We start from the raw sequence: 24,269 nt of genomic DNA on the forward strand, positions 1-24,269 counted from the left end.
TTGCATTTAATTATTCTTATAGTATCCATCTACTTATTTGTATTTAATTAATAATTATATACAACTATTATATACGATTTAATGTAACTTTTTTAATATATATATTATATACTGCATATTAATTTACATAACTTTTTTTAATACTATACTTTAATAAAAAATAATATACTATTTAATAAATTTAACTTACTAATAACGTTATATTTAACTTAATAAATTTAATTTAAAGATTTTAAATAAATGTTTATATCTAATTTAATTTATTTTATTTTACTGTTAACAATATTAATTAATATTTGTTTATATTAATTTAATTTAGTTTATATTTTCTAATTAATATTAGTTTAATTTAATTTAACGTTTATGTTTAATTTAATTTATTTAATTTATTTAATTTATTTAATTTATTTAATATTATTTTACTATTAACATTATATTTAAGTTAATTAATTTAATTTAAACAATTTATATTAATTTAAACAATAAAGTTAATAGTAAAATAATATTAAATAAATTAAATTAAATTAAATTAATAATGTTAACACTAAAATAAATTAAATTAGATATAAACATTTATATAAAATCTTTAAATTAAATTTATTAAGTTAAATATAACGTTAAAAGTAAAGTAACATTAATTAAATTAAATTACGTATAAACATTAAATTTAATTAAACTAATATTAATTAGAAAATATAAAATAAAATTTAAATTAATATAAAAAATATTAATTAATAATGTTAACAGTAAAATATAAACTAAAATAGTATTAATTATAAAATATAAATATTGAACAAAACAAATGCAGTATTAGTTAATACCATTCAAATGCAGTATGCTATTAATACCATTAAAAGTAATTATTGAACAAGATAAACCACTTGGCTTAGTGGTTAGGTGCTAGGCTTTCAAATGGAAGGGAGTGGGTTCAACTCCCACTTCCAACAAATTTTGATTATTTGAAATGTTTTGACATATGAACAAAAAATTAATATAATATTAATTGCATACGTGGCATTATAAATAATCATAAAATAAAATAAAAAGCCACCTGGGCATCCACATCATTAAAAAAAAATAAAAAATAAAAAAAATACAAGCCACGTCAGCTTTTTTGCTGACTGGATGGGATGAAGGTAAAAAATGAGAGAATTTTGAAATGTTAGGGGAATTCTTGCAACTTTTTTTTTTGCAGGGGGGTTTTTCAAATGCGCCCTATATGGCAGGGGGCAAAATAGGTATTAACCCAAAAAAAAAAATAGACAAAACTTGCAATGTATTTTGCAATCACAATTTTCTAGCCCATGACTTGACTTCAATTCATATTGCCTTAAAAGAGATATAATTTGCTGGTTACTTTGAGACACAAACTCAAATCTTATAATTAAAGGAATGCATTTAAAATTATCACTTCAATACCACTCGTGTAATGCAATCTAGTAGTACTATTATATGTGCTCCTTACAATTAGACATTTAGAAAACAAAAAACATTCAAAAGATTTTACAATGAACGTGTATGAGTCTAAATTATTCAAAAGATTTGCTTGTTGTTAATTATTCAAACATTTATCTGACATTCTTTCTCATTAGACACAAGTAATGAAACAAAACAAAATTTTAAGCAAAAATGATTGGACAACAAAAACATATTCATTATTAGATGATAATCTTGCTTACAATATTCCATCATTAACCTCTCAAAACAATATCCAACAATAATATGCATAAGTATTTCAATATATATTGGACATATATCAAGAAAAATCACCTAAGCATTTGTTTGGATGTGGGACCCACCATTTGATAAGGTGATGAAGTTGAGCAACCTCTAAGAAAAGAAGAGTAGTTCAAATTTCCATTAGAAATCATTCCTGGGAATCCAACAACATTCATAGGTCTATTTGCTCCAACTTGTTCCAAAGTTTGAACTTGTTTCTTCAAGAACTTCACATAATGTATTGCTTCATCTAACATTGAAGCTGTGTCCATTTTTGTTCCACCAGGGACTAATCTCTGCAAGATTCTTATTCTCTCGCTAATTCTCTCTCTTCTGTGTCTCGCTGCTACACTTTGTGGATCTTTCGATATCTTCACGTTCTTTCTCTTTGGTGGTTTGATTGTTTCTGGGTCTATATTAATCGGTTGCATAACTGCCATATGGAATATCATCTCTCTCATGGCCGCCATTGAGTTCTTCTTATCGGAGTACGACGAGAACGAAGCGTTGTTGATTCTTCCTGATGGCATATGAACTCCGTTATGTTGAAGAGATTGTGTCATTGGTTGTCCTTGTTGAGAATAAGAGAATGGTGGTTGAGGATAAGTTACGTTTGAGTTTCCATAAGGGAATTCATTTTCGGTGTTATTGAGATTGAGATTGAGATTGTTGTTGTTGCTATAAAAAGGCTCATGGAATTCTGGAAACTTTTCCATTTGCATCATCATTGTCATCATGTCCATGCTGCTTTCGTCACTTTCCAAGGTTTTCAGAATGTTCTCGTCCATGAATGTTTGTAGAGACAAAGAGGAATGGAAGCAGGATAGAAAGTACAGAAAAATAGAGGCTGAGATGAGAAAAGTGAAAGTAGCAGGGTATGGGAAGAGGTGTGAAAGTAGAATGTATGCACTATGCAGTAAAGAGATGGAGAGAGTGCAGAGTGTGCAGGTTTGTAATATCTTTGTAACCTACAGCAACAACAACGTAGGCAATTCTACCAGGGTCTTGGAAAGCCTTCTTATATAGCTTCCTTCAACTGCTTCTTAAATAAAGTTAGTAAAGGAGTTATTCTAACCATGGTTTTAAATTGTGGTTGCGGCTGCGGATGCGGGTGTTGTAACTGTGGTCATTGCAGTTGAAGCGATGAGCATTGCGGCCGTTGCGGTGTGAACTTTTATAGGGAAGTGTTTGAAACACAATGATAAAAAAACACTTAATCATAAGTTTTTTCAGATTAAGTTTTAGAATTCTAACATATTGTAGATAAAAATACTTGAAGAAACATATTGAAATTGTCTGATAATTGAAGACGTATTTTTAAAATCACATGGCAATTGCAATTCGATGCGGTTGCGGAGGCAACTGCATCCGCAATATTGCGGGTGCAATTGCGGTTGCGGACCATAATTTAAAACCATGATTGTAACTATTGTGCTATTAATTACATCTCAAATTTAAATTATTTATTCTGAGAGGAAAATTATCAAATTTATACTACAAGAAAAGCCAAAATTGTTAGGGGTAAATTCCCTCCCAATATTTATAATAATATAATAGTCATAAAAATTTAATGAATCAATACCATCCTTTATATTTATATTTTTAACAAGTAGTTTAGTGTCTGGAGTTTTGATTATTTACTGTTTCTGCACAACTATCAGCTGAGTTAATTTAACGGGATAATCAATATTATCTTTTAAATTTGAAAAAAAAAATTATATTAAAAAAATTATTTTTGGATCAAGTAGTTTAGCGATTAGAATTTTACTATTTAAAGGTGAATAAGTGAGATGTTGCAGGTTCGAACTCTAATTGAATGGTTAAAATTTCACCCTTTAAAAGTGAATAAGTAAGATGTTGTGGGTTCGATGTGCTCAGGCAAGACGACACTAATAGCTTGATAAGGGCCCTCTTCCAACTTTTGGGCCTTCACATCGGATGAATCAGGAACTTGCCCCTCAGCTTGGCTTTTTTATTCATTTGATGATAAAGCCCTTTGGGTGACTATGGGGATTGTCAGTCTCTTGACGAGCAACCTGGAGTTTTTCCCATTTTCTCATCTTCTCCTCTATAGATATCCTCGCCATCTGATATACAAAATAATGCACACTGGTCACACATGTTATTCGAAAATACATGTAAAAGTAACAGGTGAGCAATCGTCGCCTCCTCAAGGGTAAGACATTTCTTGTCATATCTTGTGATTTCCAAAGGATCATTTATCCATGTAAAGGGAAAGAGGGGGCGTCATCAGCCCTTAACACCTCGAGAGAGCCCTCTCGTCCCTCCACGCAAACAAATTTGTCTTGCCAATTTTTGTAGTGGTTGGAGTAGGGTGAAAATTGGTCTTTCCTAATAGACCGTTTAAACATACATAGCCGCCTTTCACAAGTCTGGTAGCGTCAAATGAGAAGAAAAGTCTTTGATTGGGAAAAATCTCCAGCTCTTCACAAACCATCTCAAAGGCTCTAATAAAACCTTAATTGTCAAGGAATAAATGGAAGGGTGAAACATTGAGAATCCCCAAAAACTCCAAGGCAAGAGGGGAAAAGGGGGAAAAGAACCTCCATATCCTTAATGAGAGGGAGGTAGAAGTAGAAATAAGAGGAGGGAGAATCATAAGAGACTAGCATCGTCACCCTCTTTGACGATGAACAAGTCTCTATAATAGTCACCTCCTCATCTTCTGAGGAAGAAACCCCCACTTCTGTCAGGAAGAGAGGATTTTTTTACCAAAAGTATGGTAAGACCCGATTTCTTCGGCATGTTTAGGCATGAAATAAGGGGCATTCATTGTCTTTTTGTTCTTGGGAAAATAGAAGAACAAAAATAAATCACCCCCGCCATCATGATCGTTAAAGGGGATGACTATAACCCTCAAAATCTAAAGCTCTACACTAACCTAAACCCTATTTTAAACATTTATTTATAATCCTTACTACATAATAAAGGGGAGAGAAAAGGAAATTCATACCTGAGAAGGTTGTGAACAAAGAATCAGAGGTGTGTAGAGAAGATATGCAGTTAAAATGAGCTTGTAAAAGTGGTGGGAGAAAAATAGAGAATGACAGTTGTCGCACGCTCGCGAAAAATGAACAGAGTCGCCACCAATATATTTATCCCATAAGGGAAAGGAATACCAGGAAACCTAACAAAGGAAGGAACAAGGTCTTTCGACCAGAGAATCAAGGTACGGGAGTCGGTTACGCAAGGGGAAGGTATTAGCACCCCTCGCGCCCATCGTACTCGATGGTATCCACCTATGTTTGTTTCTATCTAAAGGGTGTGTACTATGTCTATGTCTATATGCGAATGAATGCGAAAGAAATACGGGGAAAAGAAGGAATTATTTACAAATGCGCTCGTTCAAGCCCCGCGACTTGATGCCTACGTATCCTTTTCAGGAATCAGAGCGCCGTAGTTCGGCTAAAGATTTCTGTTTGTTTTTGTGTTTTTTAGTTGGGCGGCGTTAACGCTCGCGCTCTTGCATAAGGGATCGACCTAGGATGCAATAGAGCGGAGATAACAATGCCCTTAAGAAAGGAGAGAAAGAGAGAGAGTTTGAGTGTTTCGAGGAAATCCCTAAAGCAAGGGAAACTCGAGTTACTCTTTGGTTTGTGTCTTTTAGAATTTGGGAACTTACGCCCGAATGGAACCCTAAAGCAAGGGAAATCCAGGCACTCGAATGATTCCCTAAAGCAAGGGAGATCCAAGCTTCCATTACCTTTTTAATGATTTTCGCTTTTTTATTAATGTTTTAAGTGTTTTCTTTGTATTTTTTAAAGGGATTTTGTTTTGAATATTTTGTTAAGATGTTTTATATTGTAAAAGAAAAAGAAACTATCCTAAGCATGAAGGGAATTTCTACCTAATGTTATCATGGTTTCTACCTAAGGTTAGGAATAAAAGACATATGGAAGATAAAGCAAAAAAAAGGAGTATATGAAAATAGCATAAGAGCATGAAATAGAACAAGTCAAAATATAGCACAAAAGTGAATTAAAAGTACTATTATTTTTATATGGCCTTTTTGTGAAAGAACTTGAATTCAAAAGATTGATGTCAAAAATCTACTTATTATATGATTTTTTTTTAATATGAAAAATATCAATTAAAGGGACCAAGATTAATTCCTAAAAATGATCTAAAAGTCTAACAAATTTTAATGGTGACTATTATGTATGTCCATTTTTTATTACCTAAAAAGATATAGGAAAAACTAGAGAGAAAGACCTAATTCTAATTCAAAAATCATGTGAGTTAGGGGGTGCAAATTGAAAGTGGTGTAGTCAGGAATAGCAGCCTGGCGCTGGGCCCATAGAGATATGGCCCACCAGATTTGTTTTTGTCACAACTTGCCAGCCAAACAAAAGAGCGTGTGGGCCAAAAGGGGGGGTGTGCTGGCAATTCGTGTGGCCCAAGCAGATGGTTGCTTTGATCCATTGATTTTAGATCCACATTGTTTTATCATTCAGATTTTTTTTATTGACAATTTGAATTAAAAAAGAACAATTAACAAAAACAGCAAAACGGTGCGTTTGGGGACTTAGGGTAAAGCGACGTATCAGCTTCAGTTGGACTTAAACTCCCTCATCTCTCATCTCAAACTTTCTCTCTCACCGGCGCCGCGCCAATCCTTCCCCTCTTCTCCGATCCAAAATTCACAGCGCCGCCGTAACAAATCCGACTACCTCTCCCCTCCGCCTCTAATCTCTCATCTCAAACCTCAGCTTCGCTTCTTCGAATCTCATCTCTATTTCCTCACATCTAGCCTAATAGTGAAACCCTAAAACTTCCGAAGCTGAATTAAATGGTGAAGACGAAGCTATAGGCCACGAGACCTTAGGGGAAAAACTCAGTGACGTCTACTACATACGACAGTAACAAGAAGTACGCGAGAGACGAAGAAGTGATGGATTCTTAGCACTTACCTGTGGTGAAGGTCGCAAACGACCGAAATGGAGGCTTGGCGAAATAAACGCGGTCACGTCACCGATCCAGGTATTTGTTTCTTGCACATTGAATTCTTCTTCGTCTTGCTTCTTCTCCTCGAAACTTCTTCTTTTTTTGAATTTCTTGAGTTGTTGCGTGTCGTTGTTGTTTCTGACGATGCGTGAGATTAAGAGTGGGGTGTTGAGAGTTACGTGAGGCTAAGCTCGACCGATCGGAGCTCCGATGAGAAGCTCCGGTGGCCTCTGAACGTGAGCGTATAGTAGAGGGAAGGAGAGAATTGAGGTGTGAGAAGAGTTACAGGGAGTGATTGAAGATTGAGGGAGAGTGGATTGGAGTGAGAGGGAGAGATGGAGGTTGAATGAGGAAGATGAATGATGAAGAGTGAGTTGTGGTGAATGAAGCGTGTGTGATGAATGAAGGTGGGGAATGGAATGCGTGAAGTTTGAATTGTGGAGGGAGATAGTTTATAGAGAGTGTAGGTTCGGGAGAGTTTTTGGCTTGGAGATAGGTTCGGTTTCAGTTAGATAGGTTTGGAGTGAGGTTGGGAGATGCTGACTAGGAATGGAGGAAACTGAATTAGTTAGAGGTTTGGAAGTTAGTTTTTTCTGTTTTGGAAGTTTGCTGAGCTGGCATAGTTAGTTATGGTCAGTTGTTTAGGGATAGTGAATTCTGTTAGAACTGTTTTTTCTGTTATGGCTGTTAGTTAGGAGTTAGTTAGTAACTGTTAGGGTAGTTATGAGTGGTGCAACTGATTCTGTTATAGGGTTTGAAAGTTAGTTATGTGGAGGTTAGGAGGTTGTACTAGGTTGTTAGGATTAGTTACAAACTGTTTGGGGTTTGGGTATTTAGTTAAAAACAAATTGAAACTGAAGTGAGTTAACAATGTGGCCAAGTGGAGTTAACTGTAACAGTTAGTGTTAGGAGTTTTAAGAGTTTGGACAGTTAGGAAATTAGTAGTTAGAAGGTTAGTCAAGTAGGGATTTTGGGTGGGGTTTAGTTTGTTACGTGGCTGTGATATGGTTATGGGCAGGGATGTTTGAAATGTATGATATGCTGAGTTTTGGTTTACATGTAAAGTGAATGTGTAAACACAATCTGCGATAACTTGATCGTCATGCTGCACTCAGAATTAGAATGGACCGAATGGCTTTGTGCTCTGGTGCTGAACATTTTATTTGACTCGTGACTGTATGCTAGACTGATGATATGCTTATTTTGTAGTACGGTAATGTCTTGTATGGTAAGTGTATGAACTGTTATGGAACCGGTTGTATCGAATTGATGTGGTTTCTTTTGTTGCAGGTTTGGAAAGTGTATGTTGGACTGTTCCTTTGGATTGGATAAACAAGTGCAGGGCTGGTGTGACTGTGTTGAGCTAGCGTGTAATGACTTTGACGTCGTACTTGGCGTGCCAAAGCGTGAATGTCAGCTGCTCCTATTGCCTTTGAACTGAGTATATTATGTAACTATTTGGACTGGATAAATCATGTGCTGATGTCCTTGTGATTGCAGGTTGCAGCAGGCTTTGTGAACAATAGCATGTCGGTTTTTTCTATTGAAGCTTTAATTGCAAAGGCTAGCTGTTGGAAAATTATGCAGAGTTTGGGGGTTGAGGAGGCATGGAGTTTAGGACATTGTTTCTTCTATTTTTTAGACATTAGGATGAGTTTTGCTGCAAGTTTCATGTAATGACAATGATGCACTTGAATTATAATGTGTCTTTGACTTGGAGTGTAATGAAAATATAGGATCCCTCTTTAAATAGTGCTTGTTTAAATTTCCAGATTTTGATGACGCACACTTTGAATCCCACATCTCCTTTTTTAAATATGCATCTTGTTTGAATGAACTACACGATAAGATGAGACTTACAACCGAAAACCTCAACATGGACTTTTAGTCAATAAAGTCAACTTTTTATGGTTGACTGACTAAAAGTCAGAGTTTGTCATAATGCCTTCCAACTTGAAATGATTCTTTACAAAATCCAAAGCATATAAATTGCAACATAAGTAACCAAGCCAATCGATCTCTGACCATATGATAAGACCCTGATTAAACCTCAATATATTGATATAGCCACATAACGATCATAACAAAAACCTGAAATCACTTGGTAGACTCAAGCACAGAGGTACAAGAGACCCTAATCCATGATCACTGATTTAAGAAGACCAATTGGTGGAAGTTAACAATTCTCAACCGTAAGTTCTTAACTGGTTCCATGACCCTTGATTCCCTGCTAGATTATTGATTAATGATGCATGATGTGTTATATGACCTACTGGAAATGATGTACAATGAGATGAGAAGTCTAAGCCAATTAAAAATTAAGGGTAGGACAAATTTGGGGTATGACAACAGTGGAAGAAAAACTTTTATAATTGATTTAAAATCATAAGGAACCTTTTAGGTTCCCCCATAATTTTGAAAAGCTCAACACACTTCTGACGCGTGACATTAGCATTTAAGTATTGAAAAAATAGGCCACTATTACATATATCAAATAGAAGTAAGCATGACCGTTTGAATTCTTGATTGACATTCTCAAATTACACTCTAGTTAATCCATAGTAATCAGGTAAGGGGGTGTGACTCACCCTCCAATTAGGGGGCTTGCGCAAGTAAAATGAGGGACTCGCATCTCCTAGTAAGGCATCACATCGGATCTACCTTTATGAGGTATGGGGTCTCTCCCTTGGGGACAAGTGACGTGTATAAAACCATTATCTCCCCACGAGTCATGCCACGACACCCTAAATAATAGGTGGTCAAAAACTTCCTATAGTCAAAGGGTAGTGGTTACCGCATCCTAGGGTTTCCTAAGTCTTAGGCTCTAGGGCCTCTATAAGTACTTCTCCCATAAGGAGAGAATGCACATATCATAACTTAACCAACATAATGCATAATACAGAGCCTCTCACCTTACATGAGCAAGTCCTCTAAAACAACAGTAACATCACCATACATGGTTTCTAGCCACCGTGATAAAGCCCTAACCACCCTTAATAATGATAAACCTACTAAGGCCTATGAGTATCCCCTGCAGCGAGTCCTTTTAACACTTCGTTGTCAATAAATTATTCTTCCTCCTCAGAATCCGCCGAAGGTGTGTTAAATAATCTCTGATTGTTGTCGTGCATGGTTGGTCTTCCTACTAATGCATAATTTTTGAGGCCGTACCACTGTACTCCAAAAGAACACAAGGGCGTCTATATTGGAAGAGGATTTTGTTATCTGACCAACCTGAATAGGAAATCTCTTAAGGGGGAACTTTCAAATATGGTGTACTTTACCTAACTAGCTTCTTTTGTTATCGCCATTGATAGGGCCGACCGTTGGGATGCTTTCTTGTCTAACCAGAAGCACAGGGAGATGTAGCAGCTAAAGCAAAGTATTTGTAGCTTGACGCTAGTTAACCAGGTAATTCTTTAGTGAGGGTGTAGTAAGGAATGATTCAAGGAGACCTAGAAACCTTACTCCATGAGAATTCCTCTTTGGCTCAAAGTTTAAATGAATAATCCATTGCTAGTATCACGACCGTTTTGGAGTCCTTTGAAAATACCTTATAGAAAATGGAGCATTTTCACCCTCCTCTGCCTTTTTCAAGGGCGCAAGTTTGGCTGGACCAAATGCTCAAAGATGGGAAGATTATCCCCCTTTAAGGATTAATGACCCTATTTTTATTTGTAATATCCTCCAATGTAAAGTATGAGTGAAATGAAATAGATGTGATGTTATTGTTCTTACATGTTTAAGGCATGTATGTTTGATCCTAAGTACATTTCTCCAAACTCCATATGAACTTACGAGGTCTTCCCTCAAAGTTTATCGAATTCCTCTTAGACCATTCCCAGCCAAGGTTCAGTACCCCTCTCCCTCCTAAGATTAAATCCTAGTCCAAGGATTGCGTGTGGCCAACCCATCGTAGCCTCTAGCGAGGATAGCTACAATAGAGGGGTAAACCATCATTGTCGTTTTAGTGCTTTTGTCATTTTATTTGAGTGCGTACTTTTGTTGTGGGGTTTTGATTGTTGTGGTTGCATGCTCATGGAATTTTTAATAGCATCATGAAGTCTTTGTGTTAGGTCTTTGATCCCTTTGGTTGAACCCCAGACTAGTCGTTACTTACATTGTCACAAAGAAAAGATATATTTCATAACTTTCAATTTCTTCATTAAAAATTAGGAGTTCATCGGATAATTGTGAGAGAATTAATTATACGAGAAATAATATTAATCACAAATTTGAAAACATAACCTGGTAGATTGGCCACTGCTTATTCTCTCAAGCTACATCCTGTTGAATTAGCCATTTTTGGGAGGTTGGATGTTCAAAATCCTGAATTGACCGGTTAGGGATTCTACATTGATTTCAATGGCTTTACTATCTCCTTGGTTCTACTGGAGTGATTGATATATCTTTATGGCTTCCTCAAGATCAACATTTACTGAGACCGATTCACCATGAAGGTTATGAAATTTGAGTTTGAGGTTGAGCGATGAACGACATCTAAGTGTTGACAAGTGATTTTCGACGAGAAGGCTATGGGCCTTAAAAGTTAAGTTGGCCCAAATAAATAGGTTGCTTCTAATCAAAAATCCCATTTGCATGAGAAAGTAAAGAGCTATCGACAAAGCTAGTAAAACACCTCCAAGAAACCAGTCGACTAGGGAAACATCTAGAGAGTTTGGTTCGACGTCGATACAGAAGGGCGGTAAGAGAAAAAAATTCAAATCTAAGAATCATGGAGCGGAACATGGGGTGGTGGAGGAGAGTTTTTTACGAATTCCCAACGTGGGATTATAGTAACCGTCGACGATTACCCGTATGTTTATCTATTTAAGAAAATTATTGTATTTAGTTTAGGGGTCACAAATTTATTACATTGAAACATTACCCTCAAAGTACCCGCATCTAAGAGAGAAACGAGTTTCACTGTTCTCAATGTATGTTTGCTTCCAACATTTTAATTCAAAGCAATTTCCAATTTTATATTTTGAGTCTTTTTCTTTATTTTCTTTATTTCTTGCTTACATCGTTTGGCTCACTAGCATTGTAGCGGTAAAAATGTGACTCGAGCGTTTATCGCGCGCTCGAAGTACAACAGAGTCGCCACCGAACTTTATTTATTCCAAGAAGGAAAGGGAAAATATCGATAAAACCCACAGAATAAAAAGAGAAGGATAAGATGGCCGTTCGTAACCAAATTAGGGTTCGGGAGTCGGTTAAGCAAGGGGAAGGTATTAGCACCCCTCACCTCCATCGTACTCGATGGGACCCATTTAGTTAGTTTTGTGTTTGAGTGTTAGCGTAATGTTTGTGTTCTTTAGCTTATTAATCGAGAAAAGATGAAAGAAATGTTTTTTAGGGTTTTTATTATTATGAAGGAAAAGAAAAGATTTTTTATTATTATGCTCGCCAAGACGTTTGTATCTTGTGCCTACGTATTCCCTAGTGCAATGGGAAAGTCAGAGCAATCGTAGTTCGGGCGAAGAACCACGAAAAGTTTGTTGATTGATTTTAGCGAGAGGTACTCGATCGCTTTCAAATGGAAATATTATGCGCACATGGATATGACATCACTACAAGAATGGATAACTAAATCAAGATAAGACATGATTTTGGCCATCATCGCATTCGAGTGGAAGATATTCGATCTTCACATGTGGAAGTATGTTCGTATTGAAATTGAATAAGTGTCTCGTTTATGAAAAGAGATTTAAAAGCCATAAGGCAAAAATGTTTGAATGAAATTGAAGTTGTGTTTTAAAAGGGACGTTTAGCAAAGGATTGAGCATAGGTGTTCACCTAGCGCGTCTTTACCCAAGGTATTGAACAGGAGCTAGCCCCGTTGTCACTTGTTGTCCAAGTTAATTAATTTATTTTAATTCGAAAGATCGAGGTATTCAAGAGGTGTGCACTTCTTGTCACAGGATCTTTCGGTTTGATTAATGTGTTTTAGTTTCAAAAGATCAAGGTATTCAAGAGGTGTGCACCCCTTGTCACTCAATCTCTTGGTTTAATTGATGTATTTTGATTCAAAGGATCAAGGTATTCAAGAGGTGTGCACTTCTTGTCACAGGATCACTTTGATTAATTAAAGAGTTTTGGTTCAAGAAAATCAAGGTATTCAAGAGGTGTGCACTTCTTGTCACTTGATTTCTCGATTTATTTAAGAAAGCATTTTATTGTTTGATTCAAAGGATCGAAGGTATTCAAGAGGTGTTCACCCCTTGTCACAGGACCTTTTGGTTTGATTAAAAAAAGGTTCAAAAGATCAAGGTATTCAAGAGGTGTGCACCCCTTGTCACTCAATCTCTTGGTTTTATTAATGAAAGGTTTAAAACAAGTGTTAATCCAAAAGAATCGGGGTATTCAAGAGGTGTACACTTCTTGTCACTCGATCTTTCGATTTAAGAAAAAGGTTTTTAAAAAGAAGAAAACTCGACATTGAATCGAGAAATTATTTGACGACTTGGCGTTGGACCAAGGTTTATTGATTTTTGGAATGAGATTGATCTAATATTTTTGGTATTTTAATAATAAAACTAAAATCTAGAAATAAAATATATTTTTGGATTTTTAATAAGGAAATAAAATCTAAATTAGAGGCATGTTTTTGTATTTTTGATAATAAAATAAAATTAAAATCTAATTACTGAAATGTTTTTTTTTTGTATATTTTTATTTATCAAATAGAAATTCTAACATGAATATTAACAAAACATAATAAAGGAAGAAGAAATTAAAAATAAGCTAAAAATAAAATAAAATGGGTGTGTGAATAAAAGCTGGGCGCTGGGCCCATTGCTGGCCAAAAAATTGTGACAAAAACAAAACACAAAAGGGAGTGTGCCGCTGTAGCATGGGGTGTGTATGGAGCAACTCGTATGGCCCTAAAATACCTAAGCCCAGATCACTTAAACAAATGAAAACCCTAAAATTTTTTTTGAAAAGGAAACCAGCCGCTACCTCTTTGTAACTTGGTCCATCATTAATCATTTTCATCATTCTTAATTAAAACATCAATTAATGACAAAAACTAAGCCAAAAAAAATGTTAGACTTCTTCCCCCTCACCATATTCTCACGCTTCTCTCACAGATCTCACTCGCTTCTTCTCTCTCACTATGCTCTCTCTTGCTCGTTCGAACACATCAACGACAAAAACTGAAACTCGCTTCCTCACCCGATTTCACCTCTCTTTCGATCTCTCTTTCACGGTTTCAAACAAGAATACATGGCAGAACAAAAATCAACATGAGTAAAACAACAACGAGTATTTCATAGTAATAGATCAAAGATGAAGATTATAACAAGCACATAGAAATGTTCAGAAAAGAAAGAATAACCGACTCCAAATGTTGTTGTAGGTGACGTATCCACGGTAATCTTGAATCTCTTCTTCTCTGCTTAGATCTTCTTCCGCTCAGCTGCTGGTTCGTTGTTGAATCGGCAAAGTTGCTCGTGTGGCTTTTTGTTCCGTCGGTGGTGGAGAGTTTGTGGAAGTGCAGGTTCGTGAGGGATTCTGGGTGGAGGGTAGAGGTTTGAGTGTATCGGTCTAAGTGTATTGGAGATGATGTTGTATGAAGATTTAGCAGTGGTTTTGTGTAGGTTGATGGCTTTGAGATTGAAGACAGATTTTAACAGAGTTTTGGGTGTGTCTCCTCCTTGTGGTTTTTTCGTGTGGCCGCCCCCCTTTTCTTGTGCTATCAATCTCTGTTTATATAAGCTGATATTAGGGTTTTCAATCAGAATTGGGGGGAAAATTTGGAGAGTTTTGAACAAATGAGGTAACTGTTTTTGTGCCTTTTACTTTTGCAGGTTGTATGGCCATTTTGGTGCAAGTTTGGCATTCTGGATGCAACATAGTGGCAGCAGTGTAGTGCAGAATTTTGTTGTATTGGAGCAGGGCAGAAGCATGGCATGAGGCGTGGGATAGAAGCAAGAAAGACAAATTCTGTTGTTATTTTTTCTTTTTGTTTGACTCTATGTAAAGTTAATAAAATAAAAATGAAATGGGGCCTTTTGTAAATTGGGCCTAAGACATTTAAACTATCCTTTTTTGTATATATTCTTTGATTAATATAAAAAAAACTAAATAAAATCTAAAGCTAAAATAAAATAATAACAAAAATTAATCTACAATTATCTAAACCAAATTATATTTAATTTAAAATGATGATGACAAAAACTAAAATCTATGGAATAAAAAATCGAAGAATAATAACTCGAAAAAAAAATGCAAAGATGTGGAAATGCAGGCTATTTTTACCGACTTTATCAAAAGTCTATTTTTTCAGAATATGCAACGATGTGATGTTTAAATGATGAATATACATGAAATAAAAATGGGACAAGCTAACGATGAATGAAATACGTGGGTCAAAAATTGGGGTGCGACAGATGCCCCTATTTAATTATCTCAAGCCGGATAGCATGAATGACTTTAGTCTTCGTGGTATCAATGGCGGAAGGTAATTAAATATAGAAGGACCCGAATTTTTGTCCCTTTTATGCAAATGCAATGCAATGAAATGCATGAACTCTCTTTTTTTATTTTGAATGCAATGTGATATGAGACACTCGAATCTCTGTGGGGAATATGGTGCCACAAGAGATAAACTAATGATGGGAAGACTTTGAAATGAGGGATAAGACTCAGGATAAAAATGACAGTAGGAACGTCTAAGGGTGGCAATAGACGATACCAATAATCAGATAAATTCGAGAGTGGCATTGAATGAGGTGAAAACATTTTACTGAGAATTGTGACATTCAATTACTTGCTTTTGGACGACAACAAGGATTATGACATCCGATAACAGGCTTCGGATGGCAATGAAGAATTATGACATCCGATAACAGGCTTCAGATGAAGGAGAGATTATGACATCCAATAACAGGCTTTGGATGAAAGAAAGATTATGACATCTGTTATACCCCAAAATTTGCCCACATATTTTTCAAGAAAACTCCAATCTGAAAATTAAGAGTCTCATATAATCATGGATTTTTATTTCAACAAATATCCTGATATATGAAATACTTAGTTTTTAGAATTTTTCTTATACAGTAATTTGGCTTGCAGTTGAATTTATTCTTACGCAAACACCAAATACTGTTTATTACTTCACACATGCTATTTATTTATTTACAGATAAATGGTACTGACACAATTGGTACAGAGTTAAATCTTTTTTGCAGGCGCAGAATCAGGAAACTCAGACTGTACTGGTAACAAGTAGATTATTATTATCTTTTGTTTCCCACTAATTTTTGTACTATATTCCATTATTTGCAAAAATCTTTTCAAATCTCTTTTTCAAAAATCAAATCTCTCCTTTTTCCAACACTATCATACACTTTCTTTCAAATCTTACTTCCACTCAAATTTTCCTTTTGTACGGAATCACATCATTCCCCAACGTCTCTTTCCTTCTTTCCATTCTATAAATACCTCTCATTTTCTTTCATAAAATCTCACATCAAATTCCAATTCATCTTTCAAATTCCTATCTTCATAATCCATCCTTTCTCCTCTTCCCTGACAAGAATGGCAAAGTGGATAGAGACACTGTTTCTTACAGTCATCACCATTGCTACGGTGATCATGACTTTCTTCTGCCTGCATAGTCCTGAGGAGTGTGGACCTGCAATGGTTATGCTCCCAATCATCTACATGTTATTGTTCATAGCATGGGTTATCAATCGTCATTCTTAAAATTTGCCGTATTTCTTATTTCTTAAATGTACCGTTTATTCGTCGTACTGTTCAATATAGTATGTGATATTTGTACTGTCAGTATTAAATGTTGTACTATTTGTCATAATATTGCTTAATTACTAAGATAATATTTTGTGTGTTTTCTGCCAGTCAAATATTCCTATTTCTGTGCATTAAATGATTTTCAGGGTTATTATCGGTAATTTTGCCCGCATACCGTAAATATTAGTTATTTATTATGTCTGTGTTTTTCTAACAAGTCATGTAAATAAACTTTCATTTTTCACATAAAACAAAAACAAAAAACAACAAAAAAGAAAATTAACTTTGACTGTTGATTTTTCACTTTAACTGCTACATCAATACCTGGACAGTCAGTTGACAGCCAAACTGCTGGCAGTACAATTCACGGTGTTTTGTATCATCAATCAAATCAATCTTTCACAATTCAAATTTCCAAGATTTTTGTGTTAGAAGTCTTCTGAATATCACGCGATTAGCAGAAACTCAGCACTGCACAAAAATCAGGTACGCTTAACTGTCTCCTACACAAACAGTCCCTAATCAGGGTTTTTCTTGTTTTTACAGGAGCAACAAGTTTTTGAGAGCTCAAATGGATTTCATACACATCCATATATCTCAAAGTACCATCATACAAATTTTCAAACTTCAATTCACTCAGACGCACCGTCAGCAGCTCAAACAGTCAACAGACGACCCGTTTGACCAGAAAAGTCAACTGACAGTCAAAAATGAAATTTTTTGTCAAAGTCCATATTTTGTCAAAGGATTCAACATTTGATCATTGGATGATCACAATTCATCAAGGAAAGATCAAAAATCAACAAAACCCTAAGATTCAAAATTAGGGTTTTTGCCTGAAAAGTCAACTCAACTTTGACTGATCATAACTCTCTCATCCTTCATCCAAAAAATGCCAACCAAAGCTCATTGGGAAGGAAATTCAATTATATTTCAAATGCCATTGATCCCATGGTCATTGGATTCACCATTTGAAAAATATGGCCAAAGACATTGCAGGTCATTTTCAAAATCAACAAAAAGACACTTTTTTCAAAAGGACACACAAGGAGAACCAAAAATCATTTTGATATGAGACCAAAGACATTGGTTAGAGGACTCTTTGAGGTTTCCAAAAAGTGCAAGATCTCCTTCATATGACAAAAATTGAGGGATTTACACCTTTTTGAAGTTGGCTAAATTTTGGGAAAATGCATGAAATCAACATTGCTCAAAAATGTTTTTTTTCCAAAAGATGCCAAGTTTTTATGGTCCAAACATCTTTGCCATGTTACTATGGGCCTCCCACGACCAAGACAAATCCCACTTCTATATTATCCTTTTTTTGACATAATTTTATCTTATTTTAAGATTAAAATTAAAGGAAAATTGCAAGGATAATTAGTAGCTTGATCTCTAAGCATGACTCACCTCCAAAGTCTTCAATTTTCTGCAGAAGATTGGTGTCCAAGGCAAGAGCATTGAATGGAGTCAAAGTTGGTCAAAAATTCAAGGTTTTTTAATATTAAAGAACCAAACTTTCAACAAAGGCAACAAAGCTTCTTAGCTTGAGTTCCAAGCAACTTTGGGCTATAAATGAGCTATCATACTTCAGCAACAAGAGGGCAAAAAGAAAAGGGGGACGAAATAGAAGAAGAGCTTGGCCATCTTTATCATAAAATTCTCCAAAAAAATACATACACTTTGTAAATTTCAAATTCAATTCTCCAATCAATATTAATACAAACCAAGCTTTTTAATCATCTTCTCCAACATCATAGAGTAAGATTGAACGCTTAACACAGGCCCATGAGAGTCATATAAAGAATATAATGTTCTTCATGTACATATGAACTTTATTTTCGTTTTCCTACATGCAATTAATTTCAATGCAAATTAACCATTCTAATATGCTCATGAGGTCTTATATGAGTGATCTGGGCCTTAACATTAGAATTCCCACGTGAGGATAGCCATATACCATTGATACATACATATGAGTGTTCTTGCTTGAATCTCTTCGAACCCATGGCTACAGGCCTCAAATTGCAAAACTAACACCACCAATGAACTCAGGGCATCATGTTTAGTGGATCTGGGTTGCTATCTTTCATTGCTAACACGTATTTTTTTGCAGGTTCATCAGTTGCTAAAAAACTGTATGTTTTAACGTCCAAATAGGGGAGGTTAAAAACCCCCGCTATTTGAGTCTAAAAATCCCACCTCTGGAGGTTGAAGACGACCACGCGTCCAAGCGTGGTTCGTCAGCTCCAATGTTGACTTTTCAGCGCGCCTGCGTGGCCTCTTCCTTGGCTCTCATTCGCTGGTCAATCCAGCGTGGGCCCCAGGCAGAAACTTTGAATTCTCCTTGAATTCAGTGTATACTACTCATCATCATATCATGTGCCTTCAGATCTGAACCACTTGATCAATCTCGCCAACTCAATCCAACGCACCAGACATGCAACCACACCATGAACCTTCATTCAAATTCCACACTGGATAAGTATCCTTTTTTATCTTCTATTTTATTTTAATTTCTTTGATAAATTAATTAAAAATAGTTTAAAAAATCCAAAAAATTCCACAAAAAATATTTTTTAGACTTCTAAAATAATATATTATTTTCTGAAATAAAAATATATTTATTTTTCTTCAAAATTTCAATATTTTGCATAATTAATTAGTATATATTTATATATTTTCTTTTTAATTATTCTAACCAATCAAAAAATCCTAAAAAAAAATTGTTCTTTGTGTTAAATATTGTTTATATATTATAACTAATTTTGTACATATTTTGAATAATTTTCTTTTTAAGTTTTAATTATTTGTATAATTATTTGCATAATTATGTTTTAATTAACTTAAATCAATTTCAAATCAATTTCCAAAAATTCCAAAAAAATTAGTTTTGTTTTTAAAATTAATTAACAAATATTTTGTACATATTTCAAACTTAATTTCTAGGTTTAAATATATTTCCATCTTTTTTCTTCATTTTAATTTAATTAATCATGCATTAATTATAATTAAAACCAATCATAAAAAATCCAAAAACATGCCTTTTATTTTTCTTGCAATTTAAATTCCTAGATAAATGTATAGGATGTCAAATTCATGTAAATAGGGCTAGTTTACATTTCCTGCACAACCCGATGTAATAGCGTAGATTTACTTTCCGCACTTTACATTTCCGCACTTTTAATTTCCAGCAAATATAAACTGCGTGTATGTCAAAGATAAAATTGAACCGTTAGATCACTAACTTCAAAGATAAATATCTGAATCCAATCACAATCACACTTGCACCTCTTAAGGTAATCCCTCCTCATTCTTTTCAAAATCAAAGTCAAATTTTACTGTTTCGAGTACAAAATCGAACCTTGCTTTTATATCCGGTGAAAGGATAGATTTTTAAAGGAAATAGGATAAAGACCTTACAACTCAGGGTAGACCTCCTAGTTTGCTTGCTCAAATCAAAACAAACAAAATTCTCATACACTGTTGATTTTTCAAAACTTTCAAAAAAGACAATACTTTGTATACATCCAAACACGGATTATTACAAAGTTAACGTTCTTTTCAAAACATCTTTCGAAAGATAAACAAGCATTTTGTATACATCCACACACGGATCATTACAAAATTCAATTTACAAAGGTATTTGAAACCACATATGAGCAATTTCAGAGCAATTGAAAAATGATCAATCAACAATTGAGCTAAGCAAACTTAAGAGCCCATGGATAACCATGGATACAAAGGGTGCTAATACCTTCCCTTTGTATAACCTACCCCCTTACCCAGAATTTCTTAAAGGTCTTTTTTTCTGTGTCTTTTATAAACCTTTCCTTAATTGGATAAAATAAAAGGTCGGTGGCGACTCTGTGATATTTTCAGAAATGCGAAAGCATTAAGCGACACAAAAAGGAGTCAGTTCACGTATCTCTACAGATCAGAGGTATGGCCCGGTATTAAAAAAAAAAATCGGAGGTCCACAGTCGCCCAAGGATAACCTCAAGCCTTCAATAGGTATGGAATTGTTCAAGCAAAGAATCACTTCGGAAATAGGGTAGCCTATCTGATGTTCCAACATGGTAGACAACCAGTGCTGCAGCAGCCAACAAGGCCCTGAGAGAGACAACTCTTTATCATGATCAGGGAGGGATTTAGCTGGGAAAAAGTGTTGCCTAGTGAACTGGTAGAGATACGCCAGCAGTAATTTACTAGGGAGATGTTTTGACCTTCATGAAGTTGAATGGCCAGAGGTATTAAATTTTGGCCACTTCTGAAGATCCTGAGCAGAAGAGGAATAGAGAAATCTAAAGAGTCAGAAAGGAGATACGAGTATGTTGTATTTTTGTTGTGTTGATCAGTGATGTAGTGTGCGAAATCTGAACGGTCGAAGTGAATGAGTGGTTAGTTACCTCAGATGGGTCGAAGGTCACCCAAAGTGGAGAGATCCCGGTGATGGCGGCCACATCAAACAACGTAGGTTTCAAAATCCCACAAGGGAGTTGGAAGGTATTGGTCGAACCTTCCTAAAAGAAAGAGTGAAGACAGAACGAAGTTGGGATTGAGTCGATGGGCAATCCTCAAAAGTTGAATGACATATAAATTACCGAGTTTCTCCCACTAGGATTGTCGTTGCCCTTGGACTTTGTCGAGCCAAGCAAGGTATGATGCGTTGTCTAGCATAGGTGTAGAGCGAAACACTATGGCATTGGGGGCCATAAACCTAAAGTCCATGGGTTTTGTTTGGAAGGCAGAAGGAGGTAATAGGATAGAATCAAGGAAAGTATTTATTTTACTGTTTTGGGATGCTTTTCCTGAGTTAGATAGGGCTCGTGGAAAGTGAAGAGACTTTTTGCAACAACGAATGGAATGGGCATTTCTTGTTGCCTTTTTTGATTTTGGACTTATACCTAGACGATGGTTCGCGGGTGAAATCTAAACTCTGTTTCTCATAAAGAGTGAAGTTTATCAAGTTGTTACCGGTTTTGAAGGAGGGGTAAGATGAATTTGCGCATTACTAGAAAGAGTAATGTTTCTTTTTCTGCAGGAGACCTAGAAGTGACAAGGATTATGGATTGAAACAAAGAGGAAGAAGAAGAAGAAAATAGGTGTCTAGAAGGACTATTTAAGAGAAGTTTGAGGCAGTAAATCAAGGACAAATGACACACAATACAATGTGTGCGTGCCAAAAAGTTAGAAAGGTAGTGGAAGTTTGGTTTGAAAGCACACGGCTCTAAAAACTATGACTCATCATGAGAAATGATGGATTGATATGGGACTAATATTGCGTAGAAAGTGGTTATAATTGCGCATGACGTCACAATGAGACGACGTATAACTGAAAATACAAGAAGAAAATGCCCAAGTTCTCCATCGATAAAGCCTCTATCGAAATTGGCATTTTGGGGGGGCAATTTGTTGATAGACAATTTTCGACTAAGAAAATGGGCCACAAGGTGAGAGGGTATCTTTACTAGAAAAGGCCCATTAATTATCTCATAAGAGGGAAGTAGGGACTATCGACATGAAGCTGGTCAATTGGACCACCAAACCTGGGAAACTGACTCGAGAGACAATAGGGTCGACGATAGCAAAGTAGTTGTCAATCCCAGAGATTGGCAAAATGACGACAAAAGAAGTTACCGACTGGTGAACCATGAAGCAAAACACGGGGGAAATTGGTACAAAGCCTCACACGAACTCCCAACGTGGAGTACTAGTAACCGTCAGCGGTTATTAAATTTTACTATTATTATATTCAAACACTACGCTCAAAGTATCTACATCTAAGAGAGGAACAAGTTTCCCTGTTTAAAATGTATGTTTGCTTCCAACATTTTAATTCAAAGCATTTTCCAGTCTTTATAATTTGAGATTTTATTTTATGTACTTTTTCTTTGCAATTGTCTTGTGTTTTCTATACGATTCTTTCTTGATTACCAAATTTCACATCAAACTTAACACTAAGTCAATGATTCTTATAGCCGATCTTGCAAGTAACCTTTAATAAGAGGCTAGAGATTGTTTGCGAGAAACACAAAGTATGAGTCTTGGCTTCTGATCCTTCATACTTTGACTCTTTAAAAGCTGACTTATTTAGAGTCTGGAGACATCATATTCTGATCATCTTGATTAGAAGTTGATTTTTCAAAATTTGATCTTCAGAATCCGCCTCTTAACAACTTCTCTTTCAATGTTCAGTAGAGTTTCAAAACTGACTTTCAATCAATATATGGATATTTGTACCTGCACACTCGAACACACATCAGTTTACCCAATTGTTCTTCAAAGTACTTCATTATCAGCAAAACCCAAGGGATATGGTATAAACCAATTTTGTTCCAAATGTTTAATCACTCCAAATTTTATCTACCTACTTTTTCTTTTACCACCTCCCGAAGAGATACATTGTTATCCTACAAAAGGGGGAGAATATGGATCTATGTGCTTGCAGGTATAATCAAGAAGTGATCCAAACAAAGCTCATGGATATCAAGACTTAAGAAGCAACTTCTTAGGTTTGACGATAACATGGTTTTGATGATGACAACACTTGAAGTGGTTTTGATGATAACAACAAATGAAGTCAAGCTATTAATGAAACTATATCAAGTGGTAAAAGATGCATAAGGTGGTTGATCAATATTAAGCTATCCTTCCGAATCAAACTAAAATTAACTAAAATGAAGAGAAGTTGGGTTTATGATCACCGATTATATCTTTACAGCTCTATGATAATGGTGATTAAAGTGAATATTTTTAATAGAATATTCAAGGTTTCAATGGAGTGCAGTTATATGATTGGTATATGCGACAAAGAAACTTGAAAGCTTTAGATTGTGAAAGAGAGGAAGTGTGAAAGCTCTCCTGATTGACTATCTATTGGAGTGATCAGTAGTGTAAAGACATAAGGGAGTTTTTGGAAGAAGTATGTCTCTCTCTCTCTCTCTCTCTCTCTCTCTCTCTCTCTCTCTCTCTCTCTCTCCTCTCTCTCTCTCTCTCTCTCTCCTCTCTCCCACACACACACACACACTTAAAACATAAAGAAGTTTGTCACTTTTTCATTAAAACAATCAAAAAAATGTTTTTGGAGCCTATTAAGTGATTAAGGAACTCACTACTTGATATGGATAATTTTTTGAACTGTCTAATTGATTATATTATATATCTAATCATTTATAGGATGCCTAATTGAGTCCATACTTGATTATGACCCGTCCTATTAATGATTGGTAGAATCTCTCTATCAAAATCTTCCAATTTGGGCATATATAAATGATAATTTTAATTGCCTAATCGGTTAGTTAATCGATTGGGTCATTTATTTGGCCCACAAATTGTTTCCAAAATTACACCATTTCTTGACCTATAAATATAGTGCCTCTCTATCATTTCAAATAATCTAAAAACCCAAAAAAACTCACTTTCCTTTCTCTCATAATCTCTATAAATTATTTATACTTTTTCATATATTTTAGCCATAGTGCTTTCAAAGCATTCTTTAATTTAGTGAGGAATTTGTTTTTGGTGGGCGGCTTTGTTGTAAATTTACAAAGAGTAGTATTTTTTCTTGAGTAAATTATTCTTCCTTCAGAAATGATTATTTTGGTTGGGAGCAAAACCATTGTAAAATCTCTTTGTTTATCTTTGAGGGATTAGTATAAGTCTTTGTTTGGTTCGTGAACTCCACCATTGAAGAAAATCAATCTTTTGGGTTCATAAATAATAACCAAAGAAAATTCTTCACTATGGTTCTTGAGCTCAGTCCGTCCAAAAGCTCTATTGATTCAAGATCAGACTAGTCTAAAATCTCACCCAATTTCGGAGTT

At 35.3% G+C, this 24,269-nt stretch overlaps 1 protein-coding gene and 1 long non-coding RNA gene across 2 annotated transcripts; one reads left to right on the plus strand and one right to left on the minus strand.

Annotated features, from left to right (window-relative positions):
- Nucleotides 1–1,704: 1,704 nt before the first annotated feature.
- LOC131646875 (transcription factor HEC1-like) lies at nucleotides 1,705–2,701 on the minus strand. Its single transcript, XM_058916819.1, has one exon. It carries the CDS (start codon nucleotides 2,505–2,507, stop codon nucleotides 1,767–1,769), a length of 741 nt encoding a protein of 246 aa, XP_058772802.1. The 5' UTR covers nucleotides 2,508–2,701; the 3' UTR covers nucleotides 1,705–1,766.
- Nucleotides 2,702–6,280: 3,579 nt separating this feature from the next.
- LOC131646876 (uncharacterized) lies at nucleotides 6,281–8,434 on the plus strand. The gene is made up of 3 exons (XR_009297659.1): nucleotides 6,281–6,720; nucleotides 7,975–8,096; nucleotides 8,185–8,434. It is a non-coding gene; the product is annotated as an uncharacterized LOC131646876 (long non-coding RNA).
- Nucleotides 8,435–24,269: the final 15,835 nt, after the last annotated feature.

The sequence above is a fragment of the Vicia villosa genome, linkage group LG2 (genome assembly GCF_029867415.1).
Source record: "Vicia villosa cultivar HV-30 ecotype Madison, WI linkage group LG2, Vvil1.0, whole genome shotgun sequence".
Lineage (NCBI taxonomy): Eukaryota > Viridiplantae > Streptophyta > Magnoliopsida > Fabales > Fabaceae > Vicia > Vicia villosa.

Excerpts from the sequence above, each read along its gene's own strand:
- LOC131646875 (XM_058916819.1), bottom strand. The coding sequence starts at position 2,507 with ATGGACGAGAACATTCTGAAAACCTTGGAAAGTGACGAAAGCAGCATG.